The sequence below is a fragment of the Zingiber officinale genome, chromosome 3A, assembly GCF_018446385.1.
Source record: "Zingiber officinale cultivar Zhangliang chromosome 3A, Zo_v1.1, whole genome shotgun sequence".
Taxonomy (NCBI): Eukaryota; Viridiplantae; Streptophyta; class Magnoliopsida; order Zingiberales; family Zingiberaceae; genus Zingiber; species Zingiber officinale.
In genome coordinates this window covers 112,540,679-112,555,451 of record NC_055990.1, presented here as the reverse complement: position 1 = coordinate 112,555,451, position 14,773 = coordinate 112,540,679, and the positions used below count along the sequence as shown (strand labels likewise).

The 14,773-nt window shown below is 37.5% G+C and overlaps 2 protein-coding genes across 3 annotated transcripts; one reads left to right on the top strand and one right to left on the bottom strand.

Moving 5' to 3' along the window:
- Positions 1–774: 774 nt before the first annotated feature.
- LOC122052292 (serine carboxypeptidase-like 35) lies at positions 775–6,733 on the top strand. The gene is made up of 8 exons (XM_042613749.1): positions 775–1,085; positions 2,506–2,613; positions 2,725–2,913; positions 3,000–3,088; positions 3,587–3,880; positions 3,972–4,117; positions 6,086–6,178; positions 6,252–6,733. The coding sequence occupies exons 1-8, from the start codon at positions 845–847 to the stop codon at positions 6,556–6,558; spliced, it is 1,467 nt and encodes a 488-aa protein (XP_042469683.1). The 5' UTR covers positions 775–844; the 3' UTR covers positions 6,559–6,733.
- A 949-nt stretch (positions 6,734–7,682) lies between these two features.
- On the bottom strand, positions 7,683–14,773 carry LOC122052291 (NADPH-dependent aldo-keto reductase, chloroplastic-like). Of its 2 annotated transcripts, none has more exons than XM_042613747.1 (4): positions 14,455–14,773; positions 13,479–14,054; positions 8,287–8,553; positions 7,683–8,219 (listed from the first exon to the last, which is right to left on the bottom strand). In XM_042613747.1, exons 2-4 carry the CDS (start codon positions 14,043–14,045, stop codon positions 7,971–7,973), a joined length of 1,083 nt encoding a protein of 360 aa, XP_042469681.1. In that variant the 5' UTR covers positions 14,046–14,054; positions 14,455–14,773; the 3' UTR covers positions 7,683–7,970. The 2 variants fall into 2 exon arrangements, with proteins under 2 accessions (XP_042469681.1, XP_042469682.1); XM_042613748.1 differs by having other exon boundaries at positions 14,333–14,461.

Sequence of the window (14,773 nt, the reverse complement as noted above, 5' to 3'; positions counted from 1 at the left end):
TCCTTCTCGCTCGTCGCATCTTCTGCTCGACTTCTTGTGTTCCTAAGTTCATGCACGCTTAGATACAATACATCACAAGATACATGACCTAACTTAATTCAGTTGATCATATCAAAATCAACTTGCAAGGGTACTTACAATCCAAATATCAAAACTCAAACTCAAATCCACTTGAGCTTAGTTAAATCAGTCAACCTTGTCCTGAGAACGATTCCACCAATAATCTCTCAACATTAAAGTTATCTCGTAATAGTTGCACCAACATCTAAAAAAAATAAAGATAATTTTAAAAAAATAAAATGAGATAATTTCATAAAAATAATGTCCCTTTGAATTTTAGCCTTTTAAAAATTTAAAATTAACTAAAAACTATAAGAATTATTGCTCAAATTCTATAAATTTTAAGTTTATTTTGAAAATAAATGCTATATTTTGAAGAGAAAAAAAAATGCTGTATTTTGAACTAAACTTTTCATTATATGAACCAGTCTTTTATAGGCCAGACTAGCCCAATGATTCGCTGCAGGGTCCCTCGAACTCATTCCGTTGGCGGGGTGTCTGTGCTTGACCCCACCATCACCGAGTGGGCCCCTTCCCTCCCTTCATTGAATTGTCCTGATTCCTGCGTCCCAATTCCGATCTGCGCTAACAAACACTCACTAGCAAACACACACGATCCCGACCCCCCTCTAGTAAACAGCAAACCACCCAGTCCTAGTCAGTAGTCACATTCTCGCTCTCCCACTTCTCTTTCTGACCTTTCCCTTTTGCCTTTGTCTTGCCTTTGCCTTTATAAGCCCCCAGCGAACAGCATTCTCACACGCCAACCGACAGACCTCTCGTAATGCCGCTCCTCCATCTCCTCGCTGCCTTCCTCCATCTCGCGCTAATGCCCTCCGCCGCCGCCGCCGCCGGATCGGAGCGGGAAGCCGATAGAGTGGCGGCACTCCCCGGCCAGCCGCCGGTGGGCTTCACGCACTACGCCGGCCATGTGAGGGTGAGCGATCACAAGGCGCTCTTCTACTGGTTTTTCGAGGCGAAGCAGAAGCCCCAGGCGAAGCCCCTCCTCCTCTGGCTCAATGGTGGTCAGTTCGATTCTTCATCACCCCAAAAACAACCGATCGGGTCTCCTCTCCTTTTTTTCCTTCTTCTCTTGCCATTAGTCAATGATACAAAGAATATTACTTCTGAATCGTAGTACTGGCATTGCGATTCTTGTTGCTGCAACAGAATATATCCCATTCGTCGTAAAAGTTACAAACCCGTGACTAACGAATTGCCGATGTTCCTTTAATAGGTTCTTTAGACATGGCATGCTATCAACCTTTATTATTGTTTATTTTCACCTTCTCCCGTTTATAGTCGCGAAAATAGAGTAGTTGTTAAAGCATACATACAGCCCTCAAAACTTCTGCTACTCATTGCTCCACGACTTCTGTAACTCTTTGGCAAATGCCAGTTACTTTCGCCCAAAAAAAGTGATCCCTTCTGCTAAAGATATGCACAATGCTGTTAGTTCAGGCTTCCCCTTCTGGTGTTAAAAGAATATTACAATGATGACGGTTACACTGTCATCATGTCTCAAAACAGTTCTTTTTTTATTGTATTTTCAAAAAGGGAACGTAATAGTTTTTTTTTACAAGAAAGGAAAGGATTGACTTTATCCAAGTGACAGAATGTTAGATATCATGCAAACCTTTGCTTTTGAATATTTTTTAGATTTAAGACTTTTTGATGAGTCTGAGATCTTAGTCTTCAACATCAATGTGACTTTTTTTTCTGTCAAAGATGTCAACTTGACTATGGTTCAAATATAAAGAAATCATACAGCAAAATTATGAATGCACACATTGGATTTGGCGGATGTTGTAGCTTACCTCCTAGGTAGGCAAACATCTGAAGCCTGGAAGAGTGCCAGTACCTTCCCTCAGGCTGTTCTTTATATTCTGGCAGCTATTATCCATGTGCTTGTTATTAGATTGGCAGAGTGCCAGATTCTTAGTTGTCATCCAATCTATCTTTACTGCACAAGAAATTCTAGAGCAGATTGGTAGGGGATGTGTCTTTCAATGATGGCCAAATGATGACTCTTACCTCTGCTTTCCTAACAACAGACAACTGTACCGCCAGTATTAATGTTTTTCTCTGAGGAGGGTAATAAATGTGCATGTATGCATGCGAAACCATTTGGTGCCTTTGGCTTTACTTGTCATTTAAATGAGCTCAGTAGAATATGCCAAACCCAGCTTCTCGTTTTGAATAGAGAACCATTCTAATTACTTTCACATGTCACTTTATTGCATTGGTTGTAGCTCAATTTTTAGGTCATATGTGCAGGCTTTTTTTGCATTGTTTTTTGAGGTGCTTGCCTGCTTTTGATTGAATCTCATCTTGGTCAAAGATATTTATTTGTCAGAAAACAAAATGGGAAACTGTGTCTTGCCTTTGAAAGAAAAGATTGATAGTTTCTTCCTTTTTTTCTTGCTGCCTTATTGTATGTTGCAGGGCCAGGATGCTCATCTATTGCATATGGAGCTGCACAGGAGCTGGGCCCGTTCTTGGTTAGAAGCAATGCTCCCAACCTAACTCTCAATCCCTATTCATGGAATAGGGGTAAGCGCTTCAAATCTAGTTTCTCAAACTAATTAATCACTAATGGCCATAATCCTTTATTAACTCATTTGTTTTCTTAAGTGTCTAACTACATATATGTACGTGTTATAGTTGCAAATCTTCTGTTCCTTGAAACTCCTGTGGGAGTAGGATTCTCTTACACCAATAGATCGAAGGACTTGGAGGAGCTCGGTGATCAAATTACCGCACACGACTCCCGTATCTTTCTCCTGAACTGGTTCAAGAGGTTCCCTGACTTCAAGTACCATGATTTTTTCATTGCTGGAGAAAGCTATGCAGGTATAGCAATTCTCCTATTGAATTTGTATGTGTTTTGTTTTTCATAGGTTTAAAATACTGGTCAACTCTAAGCTAGGTTCAATTAGGTCATTATGTTCCCCAGCTTGCAGAGCTCATCTATGAAGGAAACAAGAAAGCTGGCAAGAATTCGTACATTAATCTGAGAGGTTTCATGGTAAGCAAAGGTTGGAATTTACTCCATGCTTTAACATTGGCTTCGGAATAATTAATTTGAAGCTACCCCACTGAATAAATAACATGAAAGAAACAAATCCGACTGATGTTTATCAAAGCACCGACTTTAATTGCCCTTCTTTAAATCCACAACGAACAAGGTGAAAGAAATAAAGAAGTCTGGTTGACAGTTTTACTTTGTCTCAAAACTTTATGAGCTTTTCTTTTGCAACAAACAAAGAACCAAACATGACTAGGCAATTTCCTTCTCTTGCTCAGCTTCATCAATCTGGACAAAAAGTCATAATGGTAAAGGAAAAAAGAAGAAAGTTATACTCCATTTATTTCTTGCTGCCTTCTTTGGTCTGTTTTTCTCTCAGTAATTATATCGATGGAGTGGGATTAATGCATTTAAAATCTGATTCTCAATCCATCAGTATCTTGAACTTTAGAAATTACTGTTTCTTTTGACAAAAAGTTGGTAATGCTCATTGTGCAGATTGGGAATGCGGTGCTTAACGATGCGACTGACCAACTAGGGATGGTGGAGTATGCTTGGAGCCATGCCATAATCTCTGATGAGCTTTACTCCACCGTCCGTAAAGAATGCAACTCCTTCAAGGAGGAAGACGAGGGCGGTCACCCTAGCAAAGCCTGCTTACCAGCTGTGAAGGCCTTCCTTCAGGCCTACAATGACATTGATATCTACAGCATCTACTCTCCTGTCTGTCTCTCCAAATCTTCTTCATCCACTAGCAAACTTGTCACTGCCCCCCACTACTTCTCCCAACATGTAACTCATTTCGTACATAATCGATGCAGCACTGTTGTTGTTTTTTTTTTTTTTTTTTTTTTTTTTTGGATTTTGATTTGTTTATATTCAGGAGAGATGGCATGAGATGAAGAAGATGCCGAGAGGGTATGATCCATGCACAGAAGACTACGTGGAGAAGTATTTCAACAGAGAAGATGTGCAAAAGAAATTGCACGCCAATGTCACACATCTCTCATATCCTTACTCCCCTTGCAGGTACTCTTCATGAACATCATGATCTCCATTATTCATCTGCTTTCTTTTACTTCTGTTTAGGGATAATAAATTCAGCATTTATGCATATTTGCCCTCTGATTCCAGTAGCATTGTGCAATAATTCATTTCACTGGACATCATATTCAATTATAAAACTCTCATTTTTGCCTTCTGCATTTACTACATTCTGCCTGCTTCCGTCAGAAACCTCCAGGTCCCTGACATTTAATTATATCTTGTCGCAAAAATTTACTGCGTTATATATTGTTACTAAGGTTTTTATAATAAGTACTATAAATATTAACATGGCAACTTTAGCTCTGCTCGTTTTCCTCACACTTCCAAAAGGATCACTTACAATTAATGAATGTTAGTTTAGCCTTAATTGCTTACTAGAATGAACATATCATAATTTTTAGCCAAAATTAATTAGCAGATGAATCTAGTTGTTGTGACATGATTATATAATTATTGTGGTCAAAATTGTTAGAAACCTATGTATTAGTTTCGTTAAAATTATCATAATTATATATAGAGAGAGAGTGTGTTTTGATATATGGTTCACTTTATGTCGCACATCCTATGAACATTTGAAATATTTTTTGATTTGAATTTTTTGTTAGATAATACTATAACCCAATATCTAAACTCTAAAAGCAAAATTCTAAATGACATAACTGCAAACTTTAAAAAAATAAAAAATAAATAATAAAAATAAAACATATGCACCGCACAGTTGCGCGTGACGCGATGTGCAAGGTATATATATATATATATATATATATATATATATATATATATATATATCACATGCTACAGACTGTCGTCTTCGACTGTGCATTTCAATTTCTTCAAATTATTATTATTTTGACTTACAAGTATGTCATTTAAGGTTTTACCTTTAGAATTTAGAGGTTGGGTTTTAGTATTAAATCCACAGAAAATTTCAAATTGAATTTTTTTTTAGGTGTGCAGCATAAGATAGGTAGAGTATCATCCCTATATATATATATCCACACGCATGGGGTGTTCTGTCACACACCCCAGGATCCGTGTTGGCCTACACGACTAAGACATGTTATTGTCCGATCAACGATGCCACGTGGGCAGCGTGTCTCTATTGCGCGTGGAGCAGATACAATGGTGTGCAACAAAGCACCATCATTTATATAATTTATATCTAAACTTATAAATTTTATCATTTCTTCGTTATTTTGCTATAGCGTGTAGCAGTTACCAACTTAGCCGCTACAACATTAAAATTTTGATTTTTCATTTTAATCAAAGTTGTTATAAAAAAAAGTACTATTATATTAAAATACTTTTTACTTAGTAAAAAAATAATTTTATAAGAATTTGTCAATATTACTTTTAAACAATTATAAAAGCTAAACAAGTATAGCCACATTCTAAATTCTAAATTTTAAATTTTGAATTCTAAATCTTAAATCCTAAATATTATTATATTAAAATATTTTATAAAATTTATCAAAATAATTTAAAATTAATTAAAATTATTTTAAAATAGTTAGAGAAGTTATTAAAGTAGTTGCTACACAATTATAAATATAAATTCTAAATTTTAAAATTTGAAATCTTGAATACTAAATACTATTTATATTAAAATATTTTTTATCAATTTGGTTAGAATTATTTAAATTTTATTAAAATTATTTTAAATTGTTCAAAATTATTTTAAAATAGTTATAAATGCTACTAAATAGTTTCCTATACAGTCTTAGGAGTTATTAAGAAGCTACTAGATTAGTTGATATACCGTATAGCTACAATAGTATTTAAAGAGGGTATTCTCGAAAAACAGAGTAGTGCTTCCTTTTAAAGAAAAAAAAAACAGAGGCGTCAGCACGTTTTGATTTTTGTCCATTAGTTATTAGTTTATCTTGCTTGGCAATTGCCATTGATTTTGTCTAACATACAATGGGTGTTTAATTTCCATCTTGCCATCAGCGAAATAATACACAACTGGAACGACTCGCCAGCGACCGTTCTCCCAACCTTGAAAAAGCTGATGAAAGCAGGCCTTCGGATCTGGGTCTACAGGTGCCGTACAGCTAAATCTACTCCTCCCTGTTAGATTAGTTTGAATTCGTGAGCTTAAACAGTTGATCCACAGCGGCGACACGGACGGGCGGGTTCCGGTGACATCGACGAGGTACAGCATCAACGCCATGAGGCTTCGGGAGAAGAAGCAGCAGGAGACGGCGGTGGGGCGGAAGAGTTGGGGAGGGTGGAGGGCGTGGTACCACAAGGAGCAAGTGGCGGGGTGGGTTGTGGAGTACGAGGAGGGGCTGACTTTGGTGACCGTGAGGGGCGCCGGCCACCAAGTGCCGGTGTTCGCACCGGACCGGTCGCTTTCCTTGGTCACGCACTTCCTCCACGGCCAGTCTCTGCCTTCTTCTCGCGCCGGCCACCATCAGTAGCACTAGTAGTTACGTCGTTGGTGCAATAAGGACTGGAATTTGTCTTAATTTTGTATGGAATTTATCATTATTGGTTCTTATTCACCAGACTCGACGATACAACGCTGCACCCTGCGCAGCAGCTGTCTTCTTACCAACAGATCACTTAGTGGATCTTTAATGCTCTGTTTACGAAGTATGGATGGAGGACGAGAGAATCCAAGATGAAAAAACATATTTGGGGGAAAAAAAAAGAGAAAAGAAAAGTAGAAGTGAAAAAGAAAAAAAAAAATCCTATAGGAAAGGAAGAGAAAAAACAAAAGAAAAAAAAAATATGCTCGTGAATTGTTAGTGAAGTCGCGGGTGGTTGAGTGCAAGGTCGGCCGTCGCTGTGAGCTCGCAGTGTGAGGCGGCTGCACAGAGTCACCCATGGCCGTGTAGGGCTACTTGCAGCTCACGGCAATGCAGGGTCTCTTGTGGCCGCACAGGGTGATCAAGGCCGTTTGTGTCCACGTGAGGTGATTGGGGCCACTCACTTGCAGGAGGTGACCGAGATTGTCTACGCGAGGTGATCGGAGCCACTCACATTACCACTTGCGGCTCACGGCAATGCAGGGTCTCCTGTGGTCGCACAAGATGATCGAGGCCGCTTGTGTTCACATGAGGCGATTGGGGCCACTCACTTTCAAGAGGTGACCGAGACCGTCTATGCGAGACGATCGGGGCCACCCATATTCGTAATAGGCGATTGGGGCCACTTGAGTCTCACAATCAAGAGAAAAAAATTATTAGTTCATTCCTTCCAATTTAGATTAATAATCCGCGGATGAACTTTTAAAACCGTCTATTTATTATTTTATAATAGGTAACCAACGGAGTAATCTATCCTTTTTTTACTACATGAACATTGAAAAAATTTTCATGCTAAAAACTTTCCTAAAGTTTTTATTTCTTTCCTCCCAGATAACACACGGTGAGGCAGGGGCGGGTGCATCAGGGTGACCGGTGGTGGGCATGTTGTCGTTGCTGCTGCTTGTGCTCCGCCGCAACATGTATGAGTGGGTGACCGGTTGGTACTTTCAGCTTTGACAAGCCGGCAGGCGTTTTCGTGAAAACACAAAGACATAGGAAGAAGAGAGAAAAAATTAAGAGAAAACAATCACTTCGTTTATTGATCATTCTCGTAAACTATGACCTCTGTCCAACCCAAGCTACCACAAGCTACACCAAACCAAATTATCTAACTGTTTAACTAATCTAGGCCCATTCGCAACTACCATGGACTAGATGAATATATTATAAAAACATCATAATAATATTTGCTGACGAATAGATTGAGTGATAGGCAGGACATATACATGAAGAAATTTTCGACAACTTCCTCTCCCAGATGATTTTAAAGTAGTTTGATAATCAAACGACAGTAACTACCACTATTCGTCGTCATCTTCGATCTCATGCACAGCCTGAAGGGGACCCGTCGCAGAAAAGAAGCTGGTATCTGATGTATTGGCCGGACCACTTCCGAACAGGCATATTTGCGGCTCAATCCTATTCATCCTGTTCCATTCTTCATCAGTCAGACACCAGTTGAAGATGTCGATGTTTTTCCTAATCCTCTCGGGATTTAGGCTGCAAGGCAACACACTGGTTCCCCTCTGTAGCCCCCATCTTAGAATCACCTGTTAAAAGGTCCATCGACGTCAAGAGCACGAACGAAAAGCTTGTGAAACGGATAGAATGACTTACCTGTTCTGGTGTCTTATTATGCTGTTCAGCTATGTCTGCGACCACGGAGAGCTTCATCATTGGTCCGTGCACTGATCTTGATCTTCGAAATGTTAACCTAGGAGTACCGACTTCGTCCTCTGATCCACTGTCAGAAAAACCAGGACTAGCAGTTGGGCACCCACGAGAGGTGGGTACTCCGAGCGGGGTGTGAGCAGATACATGGATGCCTTTCTCTTGACAGAATTTCACTAGTTCCTCCTGCCTCCAGAAGGGATGCAATTCCACCTACCAATCCATGTTCGATCAGGCACAGATACAAAACTTAAAGACTAGAAAATCTTGTGTAGCTTATACAAAAATGTATTTGATCGGAAAAATATGAATGAACAAGATAAAAGCAGTTAAAGAGGAATCATTTTCTCAGCACCATGGTTGAGTTGAGACGATTCCAGTACCAGTGATTGTCAGCGACTCTAATCTCAAACCATGAAATATTTGTGCAGTAAATCCCCTTTCTGTCAGTTTGCTGCTTCTATAAAAAGTAGGTAAGATATTAAAACTATAAGAATTATTTTATATAACTCCCTTGCATCAAATATATGCTATATCTTATTTTGAATCTAAACTACACAATCACTAATTTTAAAAGTCCTTCAACTTCCTTTCTTTAAGATATTTGGCTAATATTTGATGAAGTTCAAAAGAAGGTACAGAATAACAGTCATTTCATTTTCACTACTAAAATAAAATTGAGCATGAATCATCTGTGACATTAATCATATTGAAATTCACCAATCTTGTATGCAAACAACATTTTTCTGAGTTCCTATACAGTCAAAATATGTAAGGCAGGTATTGGTCAAAAGTATCGACTGTCATGCTTTATTTTCTAGCATTACAAGCTTCTACATAGAGATTAAATCAAACCTTTCTCCTAGTGGGGAATCCATGTGCCAAGGAAGCAAGTGTTTAGTGAGCTGAGATACGATGATACATCCAACTTGTAATGGAGAACTAGGTGTGCTGACCTTTCTGTCGATGGTTCACATAGAGACTAGTGGTTGTGGTGGTAAGTAAACAAAACAGATTTCACTAGGAGCGGGTGTTTGGTGTCAACTACTTAAAGAATAACAATGATATGGGAATTTTATCAATGCAGCAATTCATGTAATTGAAACTTTAATCGAAATCCATATCATGTTTTCAATTTGAGATGATGACTCTGCATCATAGTAATCAGTTTGGAAGGATTTAATTATCTTTTCTTGCATTTTCTGGATCTAATGGACTAATGTTATCAACAAAAATTCATTAGCTTATGTGTGTTGTCAGTGCAATAATGTGCCAAGAGATCAGGTTCGATCATAGGGTTTGATGTCGGGCAAAAGGTTTAAGTTAGGCCACGTATGTATTTGATGTGTGTTAATTTGTGCAGTAACTTGAATTGGGGGGTAGGCCATGCCTAGGGCCCCTATTATATTGGGGGCCCATCAAATTATATATATATATATCAAATATGAATATTAATTTAAAAATATGTGTTTGGATATTAAATATTTAAAATTATGACTAAAATAAATTTTAATCTAGATTTATCTTCATCAGTAATTTTAATTTTTTACTATTCAAATTATATTTAGTCAGTAATTTATAATTTTTTAAATTTAACCAATAATTTAAATTTTTTACGGTTAAAGTTAGATTTGGTTGATAATTTTTTTTATTATTAAAATTTGCTTCATAATTTTAAATTTTTTATTGATAAAAAATTAATTTACTAATCAAAATTAAGTTTGGTTTATAATTTTAAAATATTTATTGATTATTTTAATTGATATTTTTATAGGGTTTAGAATTTTGGGTACTCCTTTTTTTAATAATTCGTCGTTGATATTTACTAGCTAAATATTTTTGGCTAAATAAATTTGATTGATAATTTATCGATGTTGAAATTGAAAAAAAAAAAAAAAATAGCTTGGTTCACGAAACTCCAGCCAATGAGGGATTCTAGTGAAGGATCTATTGTATATGACTATATCTACTACTTGAACTTATTACCTCTAGGTCACACCAATAATTTTACCACTGCGTCAAGACTTTCCTTCATCGAACTTAAAATTGATTGATACTTTTTTTTTAAAATAGCAACTAAAATGTATATTAATAATATTATAGTAATTTATTATTCTTTGCCAAATTAGTTAACATAAAATATTTTTTATTTTTTAAATTTTACTAATAAAGAAGTGAGGTTTGACTAAGATAAAGTTATTCTACATGGCCTAGTTGGTCACTCTTCCAATTGCATAAATAATCATTGGCAATGTATGAAATTGTTCTTTTAAATTTTACTAATAAAATTAAATGTCTCTAATAATATTTTTAATATTTATTTTTTAAAAAAATATTAAGGCCTTAATTTTTTTCCTGCCTAGGGTCTCCAAAATGATTGAGACGGCCTGGGGGAGGGGGGTAAGAGGATAAGGACAAGAAACATTAAGTTTGGAGTAACTCGTTGTGGCATAAGGTGAATACGCTCGCCCTCAGCGCCCCCGCCAACCCGTCCCAAGGCCAATACGAATGAGGTAAATCACGAGCGGCTACTAGCCTTTGGAATAGTGACTAGCACATAAGGGAGGTATTTACCTCGACTTTGCCGAGATTCGAACCCCAGACCTCATTGTGGCAACACCTCATGCGCTAGCCATTAAATCCATCCGAGGGGACAAGTTTGGAGTAACTCGTGAAGCTAGACTTGTGTAACTTGACAAGTTTTTTTTGGCTCGGTGGCAAAAAAAAAGATGAAATAAGACATATAAGAGACCGTAGGACAAAGAGTAAAGAGGCACAACATTGACAGTAGTTAGAAGGAAACGAACTTAAAGCATGAAGGATGACAAAGCAAGTCTACTAGTGAACTGAGTTGACTAGCATGCTTGGTTTGCAAACATAATTTTTCTATTCAAAACCTAATCGACTTGTTAGTGGACTGATTGAAATCAGTCATCGTATGTTGGAATCTAATCCACTAACGACTCAGCGAGAAAGCTAAAAGTAGTCATTGATCTGACATATTAAAGTTGCAAAGGTTGGATGACCTAGAATCTATAGAAGACGACTTATGATGAAAGCTAGCCAACGAAGCTAACTATTGACGAAAGGAAGATTGTCAATCGACTAATGGTGGATCTAGTTGAATGATTGGCAACAGAATAGTAAAATAGAAACTAAGTTTAAATGTTGGAGGCTATAAAAGAGGGACCAAGAGGAGCATTAAAAAACTAACAATATATTGATCGTCTAATCTCGAGTCTTTCTATGTTCCTCCAATAGGTTTCTATAGGTCGTGAAGTAGGAATGAGGGTTTTAAACCATATTAAGTCGACACGTTAGCGATTGGTATGTATTGATCTATTTGATTATGGTTTTTCGCTGCACATAATCTGTGTGTGACCTTTCTAAGGCATTAGAAAGAGTAGAATTTTATTTGCAAGTCCATCACTATCCACTTACCTTCTAGCTATCCAGCCACTATACCTACCTCACAGTCCTAAGTCCTAACACGTATATGATCTGGCAGTCAATTAATTGACTCCTACAAATGGTGTTTCTAATCAAAGATCCTACAAAAGCAAAGAGATTATAATATGAAGATTTAAATAGTCAACCTGAACAAAATGACAACCAAAACAAAGTCATGTAAATAGAGCTCCAACTACTTCAATGTCAAGTTTCTTTATCTACTGCAGGAGATTGGAAGAAGTAAAGATCAAATATATCATAGGTTATCGAAACCTAAATAGCAGATGAGGAAGACATTGGTCAAAATAAGCTTCCATATAAACACAACCAACAACATTGAATGAGCAAAACTCAGGTTAGCCTGCAGGGGTATTTTAATAACAAGAAGAAGATGTCGATAGTTTATTTCAAACCATCACAATCACTATGATTTTATGGAATTCCCTAGTACTAATCCTGAGTTTGCGCCAACAAAAAGACTCAATGTTCTGATTCCTCGAAGATAACCAATTATCTACAGCTCGCCATTAACTAGTGTTGACATAATTGGAACAAGCACAATGGATCAGCTTTAAGTTTAGTTCCCCATTCATATAATGTCCGTTGTCCTGATGTCGTTATTCTTTCTTTCTTTATTTAAATTTGTAAATTTGGTGTCTTCCATGGTACATAGATTTTGTGTATCACAGATTTTATAACCAAAAAAAGGTATTTGCAATTGAAATAAATAATCGCAAAAAATAGTACTACACAAATTGAATAAAACATGAGTTAATTTTACAGAACATGTAGAAATTAATTCTGGAGAATATATAAAGGCTCACAAAATCACACACGCCAAACCCATCATATAGCGCTGACAAGGACAAGAATAAGTTGCAGCACATGTTGAAATTTTAGACAATTGAAGATAGAATTGTCAAGTGCATGTCTCCTCTAGCTATCAAAAGGAGACATTATAAATTATATAGTTTCAAGGAGGATTTGATCCCAACATCTTGCCAATAACTAAAGGCATTTAATAGCTGCACTAATTGGCGTCTCCAAATTAGTTCAACTAGTCTATCACAAGGCATCCTTGGAAATTTATCTTTTAGTTTATAATAAGAGTGCATTACTAAAGAAAAGTTGATCGATGCAAACTTAGATAAATATGACAAGATAATATAAATTATTCACTTAAAACAACTCAAACTACTAAACTGGTGCACACAAAATTCAGGGAATCAACAGATCTATAGCAGATCAGTCCAAACTACACTGTGTACCATAATCCATGGCAGAACAACAATAGCCTAGAGAAGCAACAGAGAAGCAAATTCGGTAAATGCGAAAAGTTCAATAAAAAAGAAACAATGAAACATTTGAATTGAAGATTGACTAAGACGTCCATGGATACAGACTGAATATATCATTCATTAAATATAATTTCTTATGCAATTATCAGACAAGTCAGTTTGATAAATATGTCATCAGATAGGAAATAAATTCTTAAACACATAATGGCATATGACTTATTCCAAAGGTTAAATATGAAGGATTAGTAGAATACAAGCCAAACTCATAGTGCATAATTAACTATAACATAAAAGGTATCTTCAGGTTTATCATTAAATGACTAATCCAAACCAAAACTTTTTTGTAACTTACTAGAAAACATCATCCAATGCAAAGCCACAAATGCTCACCTGATTGACTGCTGGCATGATCTTCGCAAACTGAAGTAATTCACTAATTTGCTGAATATTGAAGTTGCTAACACCAATTGCACGAACAATCCCCATCCTTACAAGACTTTCCATGGCCTCCCAGGTTGGTTTTAACCTCTGTGAGAACTGCCTATACTCGCTGGCTGATTTCCAAGAAGGATCAGTTGCATCTCCAAAAGATGAGCACTCAGGCCAATGCACTAGATACAGATCCAAGTAGGAGATTCCAAGGCTTTTCAAGGAAACTCTTACAGAATTCTCAACTCTCTTATGTGAATTAGTAGCACAGTACAATTTTGAAGTCAAGAACAAGTCCTCCCTCTTGATCCCGCCTTCAAAAGCCTTGGACAAAGCCTTCCCAACCTCCACCTCATTCCCATAAAGATGGGCGCAGTCAATGTGGCAATAACCAACTGTCAACGCTGCTGCCACAGCATCAACACAGAAGTCATCTTCGTATTGCCATGTTCCAATCCCAATGGCAGGAATCTTAGCCCCGGTGTTTAGAACAAAGTAGTTCTTAACTGTTGCTCCCTTCCCTCGCATTCTTGCAATCTGTTCAGCAAGAAAACATAAAAGATCCACCTTCCGGTCAATTGTCAACGTTTAAGGAGAGTAAAGCAACAAAAATTGCAACTTTATTCCCTGGCAGATCAACTTGTATTCAGCACAAATTCTACACATAAATCACGGGAACCCTAAAACCCCAAAGAAAATCATAAACAATTCCGTTCAACAAAGAGCCGCAACGACCAAACAAACAAAAAGGGAAAACATATAAAGAAGAAGCGAAACAAAGCAGATAAGGGAAATTCACAAGGCACAAACTGAACTGCTCAGATGCAGCTAAAGGAGAAAAGGCGAGATTTTGAACAGAGGCAAAGCAATCCAAGCCCACATATCCATCCCCAGTCGCAATCAATCAATGAAGAGAGAGAAAGATAAAGCATTTTACCTTGGTTGTTTATGAGAGCGGGCAGTGAAGGTAGAGTAGGAGGAGAAGATTGCGACGCGCAACACCCAACAACCTCCACCTACCGCTTCCCTTTGATCTGCAATGAGTTATCCGGAGAGGAAACGACTCGGTCTTCTCTTTGCTGCTCTTCTTCCTTCGTCGATGCTTCGGGCCTAACGCGAGAGAAGCGACGGATTTGGATTGGCGACGGCAAGGAAGAGAAGGAAGGAAGGAAGGAGGAGGAGAGAATTTACAAATGACTGCGTCAAGAAGAGTTGCCTCGCGAGAGCCGACAAAGAATCAACGACGCCGTCGATGC

Coding starts and splice junctions, on each gene's coding strand:
- LOC122052292 (XM_042613749.1), top strand. CDS start 845: ATGCCGCTCCTCCATCTCCTCGCTGCCTTCCTCCATCTCGCGCTAATG. Junction 3,089..3,586: donor TTAATCTGAGAGGTTTCATG/GTAAGCAAAGGT, acceptor CTCATTGTGCAG/ATTGGGAATGCGGTGCTTAA. Junction 4,118..6,085: donor TATCCTTACTCCCCTTGCAG/GTACTCTTCATG, acceptor TCTTGCCATCAG/CGAAATAATACACAACTGGA.
- LOC122052291 (XM_042613747.1), bottom strand. CDS start 14,045: ATGCGAGGGAAGGGAGCAACAGTTAAGAACTACTTTGTTCTAAACACC. Junction 8,554..13,478: donor TCATGCCAGCAGTCAATCAG/GTGAGCATTTGT, acceptor ATGGATTGGTAG/GTGGAATTGCATCCCTTCTG. Junction 8,220..8,286: donor ATAATAAGACACCAGAACAG/GTAAGTCATTCT, acceptor ACCTTTTAACAG/GTGATTCTAAGATGGGGGCT.